Genomic DNA, 5746 nt, shown 5'->3' on the forward strand with positions numbered 1-5746 from the left:
AGTGCTGTCCAGAGCAGTCACAATGGAGCACTCTGATGGGGCTAAAACATTGTTGCGGGTGGTTCTGGGTACGTGTCATCAGGCCCCCGTTCCCTCCCTCCCTCCGTGAAAGCAAGGGCAGACAATCATTTCGCGCCTTTTTTCCTGAGTTACCTGTGCAGACGCCATACCACGGCAAGCATGGATCCAGCTCAGGTAACCGTCACCCTATGTCTCCTGGGTGCTGGCAGACGCGGTATGGCTTTGCTGCACAGTAGCAGCAACCCATTGCCTTCTGGCAGCAGACGGTGCAATACGATTGGTAGTCGTCCTTGTCGTGTCCGAGGTGCTCCTGGCCATGCTGGCTGGGAGCGCCTGGGCAGACATGGGCGCAGGGACTAAATTTGGAGTGACTTGACCAGGTCATTCTCTTTAGTCCTGCAGTCCTATTGAACCGTCTTATGGTGAGCGGGCAGGCGATACGGACTGCTAGCAGTCGTACTGTACCATCTTCTGCCGAGCAGCCATGAGATGTGGATGGCATGCAGTCCTTCTGCACCGTCTGCTGCCAGCCAAAGATGTGAAAAATAGATGGAGTGGGTCAGAACAAGAAATAGACCAGATTTGTTTTGTACTCATTTGCCTCCTCCCCTGTCTAGATCACACTGCAGTCACTCACAGAGAAGGTGCAGTGAGGTAAATCTAGCCATGTATCAATCAGAGGCCAGGCTAACCTCCTTGTTCCAATAACAACGATAACTTAGGTGCACCATTTCTTTTTGGAACCCTCCGTGCAGTCCTGCCTGAAATACTCCTTGATGTACAGGCACACCCTTTGTTGATTTTAGCTCCCTGAAGCCAACCCTGTAAGCCGTGTCGTCAGTCGCCCCTTCCTCCGTCAGAGCAACGGCAGACAATCGTTCCGCGCCTTTTTTCTGTGCGGACGCCATACCAAGGCAAGCATGGAGGCCGCTCAGCTCACTTTGGCAATTAGGAGCACATTAACCACCACACGCATTATCCAGCAGTATATGCAGCACCAGAGCATGGCAACGCGATACCGGGCGAGGAGGCGACATCAGCGCAGTCCTGTGAGTGATCAGGACATGGACACAGATTTCTCTGAAAGCATGGGCCCTGACAATGCATGCATCATGGTGCTAATGGGGCAGGTTCATGCTGTGGAACGCCGATTCTGGGCTCGGGAAACAAGCACAGACTGGTGGGACCGCATAGTGTTGCAGGTCTGGGACGATTCCCAGTGGCTGCGAAACTTTCGCATGCGTAGGGGCACTTTCATGGAACTTTGTGACTTGCTTTCCCCTGCCCAGAAGCGCATGAATACCAAGATGAGAGCAGCCCTCACAGTTGAGAAGCGAATGGCGATAGCCCTGTGGAAGCTTGCAACGCCAGACAGCTACCTGTCAGTTGGGAATCAATTTGGAGTGGGCAAATCTACTGTTGGGGCTGCTGTGATGCAAGTAGCCCACGCAATCAAAGATCTGCTGATATCAAGGGTAGTGACCCTGGGAAATGTGCAGGTCATAGTGGATGGCTTTGCTGCAATGGGATTCCCTAACTGTGGTGGGGCTATAGACGGAACCCATATCCCTATCTTGGCACCGGAGCACCAAGCCGCCGAGTACATAAACCGCAAGGGGTACTTTTCGATAGTGCTGCAAGCTCTGGTGGATCACAAGGGACGTTTCACCAACGTCAACGTGGGATGGCCGGGAAAGGTGCATGATGCTCGCATCTTTAGGAACTCTGGTCTGTTTCAAAAGCTGCAGGAAGGGACTTTATTCCCAGACCAGAAAATAACTGTTGGGGATGTTGAAATGCCTATATGTATCCTTGGGGACCCAGCCTATCCCTTAATGCCATGGCTCATGAAGCCGTACACAGGCAGCCTGGACAGTAGTCAGGAGCTGTTCAACTACAGGCTGAGCAAGTGCAGAATGGTGGTAGAATGTGCATTTGGACGTTTAAAGGCGCGCTGGTGCAGTTTACTGACTCGCTTAGACCTCAGCGAAACCAATATTCCCACTGTTATTACTGCTTGCTGTGTGCTCCACAATATCTGTGAGAGTAAGGGGGAGACGTTTATGGCGGGGTGGGAGGTTGAGGCAAATCGCCTGGCTGCTGGTTACGCGCAGCCAGACACCAGGGCGGTTAGAAGAGCACAGGAGGGCGCGGTACGCATCAGAGAAGCTTTGAAAACCAGTTTCATGACTGGCCAGGCTACGGTGTGAAAGTTCTGTTTGTTTCTCCTTGATGAAACCCCCCGCCCCTTGGTTCACTCTACTTCCCTGTAAGCTAACCACCCTCCCCTCCTCCCTTTAATCATTGCTTGCAGAGGCAATAAAGTCATTGCTGCTTCACAGTCATGCATTCGTTATTCATTCATCACACAAATAGGGAGATGACTACCAAGGTATCCCAGGAGGGGTGGTGGAGGAGGGAAGGACAATGCCACACAGCACTTTAAGCACAGCACTTTAAAAGTTTACAACTTTAAAATTTATTGAATGACAGCATTCTTTTTTTTGGGCAATCCTCTGTGGTGGAGTGGCTGGTTGGCTGGAGGCCCCCCCACCGCGTTCTTGGGCATCTGGGTGTGGAGACTATGGAACTTGGGGAGGAGGGCAGTTGGTTACAGAGGGGCAGCAGTGGCAGTCTGTGCTCCAGCTGTCTTTGCTGCAGCTCAACCATACACTGGAGCATACTGGTTTGGTCCTGCAGCAGCCTCAGCATTGAGTCCTGCCTCCTCTCATCACGCTGCCGCCACATTTGAGCTTCAGCCCTGTCTTCAGCCCGCCACTTACTCTCTTCAGCCCGCCACTTACTCTCTTCAGCCCTCCACCTCTCCTCCCGGTCATTTTGTGCTTTCCTGCACTCTGACATTATTTGCCTCCACGCATTCGTCTGTGCTCTGTCAGTGTGGGAGGACAGCATGAGCTCGGAGAACATTTCATCGCGAGTGCGTTTTTTTTTCTTTCTAAGCTTCACTAGCCTTTGGGAAGGAGAAGATCCTGTGATCATTGAAACACATGCAGCTGGTGGAGAAAAAAAAAGGGACAGCGGTATTTAAAAAGACACATTTTATAAAACAGTGGCTACACTCTTTCAGGGTAAACCTTGCTGTTAACATTACATACATAGCACATGTGCTTTCGTTACAAGGTCGCATTTTGCCTTCTCCCACCGCGTGACTACCCCCTCAACCTTCCCCCCTCCTTGTGGCTAACAGCGGGGAACATTTCTGTTTAGCCACAGGCAAACAGCCCAGCAGGAATGGGCTCCTCTGAGTGTCCCCTGAAGAAAAGCACTCTATTTCAACCAGGTGACAATGAATTATATCTCACTCTCCTGAGGATAACACAGAGAGATAAAGAACGGATTTTGGTTGAATGCCAGCAAACATACACTGCAATGCTTTGTTCTACAATGATTCCCGAGTACGTGTTACTGGCCTGGAGTGGTAAAGTGTCCTACCATGAAGGATGAAATAAGGCTGCCCTCCCCAGAAACCTTTTGCAAAGGCTTTAGGACTACATCTAGGAGAACCGCAAATGCCAGGGCAAAGTAATCCTTTCACATGCTTGCTTTTAAACCATGTAAAAAGGTACACTCACCAGAGGTCCCTTCTCCGCCTGCTGGGTCCAGGAGGCAGCCTTGGGTGGGTTCGGGGGGTACTGGCTCCAGGTCTAGGGTGAGAAACAGTTCCTGGCTGTCGGGAAAACCGGTTTCTCCGCTTGCTTGCTGTGAGCTATCTACAACCTCCTCCTCCTCCTCATCTTCTTCATCCCCAAAACCTACTTCTGTACTGCCTCCATCTCCATTGAAGGAGTCAAACAACACGGCTGGGGTAGTTGTGGCTGAACCCCCTAAAATGGCATGCAGCTCATCATAGAAGCGGCATGTTTGGGGCTCTGACCCAGAGCGGCTGTTCGCCTCTCTGGTTTTCTGGTAGGCTTGCCTCAGCTCCTTCAGTTTCACACGGCACTGCTTCGGGTCCCTGTTATGGCCTCTGTCCTTCATGCCCTGGGAGATTTTCACAAAGGTTTTGGCATTTCGAAAACTGGAACGGAGTTCTGATAGCACGGATTCCTCTCCCCAAACAGCAATCAGATCCCGTACCTCCCGTTTGGTCCATGCTGGAGCTCTTTTGCGATTCTGGGACTCCATCATGGTCACCTCTGCTGATGAGCTCTGCATGGTCACCTGCAGCTTTCCACGCTGGCCAAACAGGAAATGAGATTCAAAAGTTCGCGGTTCTTTTCCTGTCTACCTGGCCAGTGCATCTGAGTTGAGAGTGCTGTCTAGAGCGGTCAGAATGGAGCACTCTGGGATAGCTCCCGGAGGCCAATACCATCGAATTGTGTCCACAGTACCCCAAATTCGAGCCGGCAACGTCGATTTAAGCTCTAATCCACTTGTCAGGGGTGGAGTAAGGAAATCGATTTTAAGAGCCCTTTAAGTCGAAATAAAGGGCTTCATTGTGTGGACGGGTGCAGGTTTAAATCAATTTAACGCTGCTAAATTCGACCTAAAGTCCTAGTGTAGACCAGGGCTAAAGCCCTTTTGTTCCAGAGAATTAAAGGTTTGTCAGTTAACAGCCCAGGGAGGAGACGATGCTGAGTGGCCTAAAGGTGTCTACTAGGAAGGGAAAAGTGCTGGTGGTGTGGAAGAGGTAAACCTCTCCATGACCCTTGGGCGTATGCAGCGACAGCAGATCAAGGAGCTGTGCACTAGCTATGCGCCAACATTCTCAGCCACCCCAGGACTGACTGAACGGGCATACCACTTCATTGACACAGGTAATGCTCACCCAATTAAAGTCCAACCTTACCGGGTGTCTCCTCAAGCTAAAACTGCTATAGAACGGGAGATCTTGGATATCCGCCCCTCTGGAAGTGCATGGGCATCTCCAGTGGTTCTAGTTCCCAAACCAGATGGGGAGATACGTTTTTGCGTGGACTACCGTAAGCTAAATGCTGTAACTCACCCAGACAACTATCCAATGCCATGCACAGATGAACTATTAGAGAAACTGGGACGGGCCCAGTTCATCTCTGCCTTGGACTTAACCAAGGGGTACTGACAGGTACTGCTAGATGAATCTGCCAAGGAAAGGTCAGCCTTCACCACACATGTCGGGCTGTATGAATTTAATGTACTCCCTTTCGGGCTACGGAATGCACCCGCCACCTTCAAAGACTTGTCAATGGTCTCCTAGTGGGATTAGGAAAATATGCAGTCACCTACCTTGACGATGTGGCCATATTTTCGGATTCCTGGGCAGAACACCTGGAAGATCTACAAAAAGTCTTTGAGTGCATAAGGGAGGCAGGACTAACTGTTAAGGCTAAGAAGTGTCAAATAGGCCTAAACAGAGTGACTTACCTTGGACACCAGGTGGGTCAAGCAACTCTCAACCCCCTACAGGCCAAAGTGAGTACTATCCAAAAGTGGCCTGTCCCAAAGTCAAAGAAACAGGTTCAATCCTTCTTAGGCATGTCCGGTTATTACAGACGATTTGTACCGCAATACAGCCAAATCGCCGCCCCACTGACAGACCTAACCAAAAAGTTAAACAGCCAAATGCCGCTCAATGGACCAAAAAGTGTCAGAAGGCCTTTAACCAGCTTAAAGCGACACTCATGTCTGACCCTGTACTAAGGGCCCCAGACTTTGACAAACCGTTCCTAGTAACCACAAATGCATCTGAGTGTGGTGTGGGAGCAGTTTTAATTCAGAAAGGACC

The 5746-nt window shown here is 50.7% G+C and overlaps 1 protein-coding gene across 1 annotated transcript; it reads right to left on the reverse strand.

Moving 5' to 3' along the window:
- Positions 1–2477: 2477 nt before the first annotated feature.
- On the reverse strand, positions 2478–4212 carry LOC140905977 (uncharacterized). The gene is made up of 2 exons (XM_073329470.1): positions 3615–4212; positions 2478–3035 (listed from the first exon to the last, which is right to left on the reverse strand). Exons 1-2 carry the CDS (start codon positions 4195–4197, stop codon positions 2494–2496), a joined length of 1125 nt encoding a protein of 374 aa, XP_073185571.1. The 5' UTR covers positions 4198–4212; the 3' UTR covers positions 2478–2493.
- Positions 4213–5746: the final 1534 nt, after the last annotated feature.

The sequence above is a fragment of the Lepidochelys kempii genome, chromosome 2 (assembly GCF_965140265.1).
Source record: "Lepidochelys kempii isolate rLepKem1 chromosome 2, rLepKem1.hap2, whole genome shotgun sequence".
Lineage (NCBI taxonomy): Eukaryota > Metazoa > Chordata > Testudines > Cheloniidae > Lepidochelys > Lepidochelys kempii.

What these genes read in the sequence shown, in the direction of transcription:
- LOC140905977 (XM_073329470.1), bottom strand. Translation starts at nt 4,197, where the DNA reads ATGCAGAGCTCATCAGCAGAGGTGACCATGATGGAGTCCCAGAATCGC. An exon ending in AGGCGGAGAAGGGACCTCTG is followed by an intron (nt 3,036 to 3,614) that starts GTGAGTGTACCT and finishes TTTCTCCACCAG; the next exon opens with CTGCATGTGTTTCAATGATC.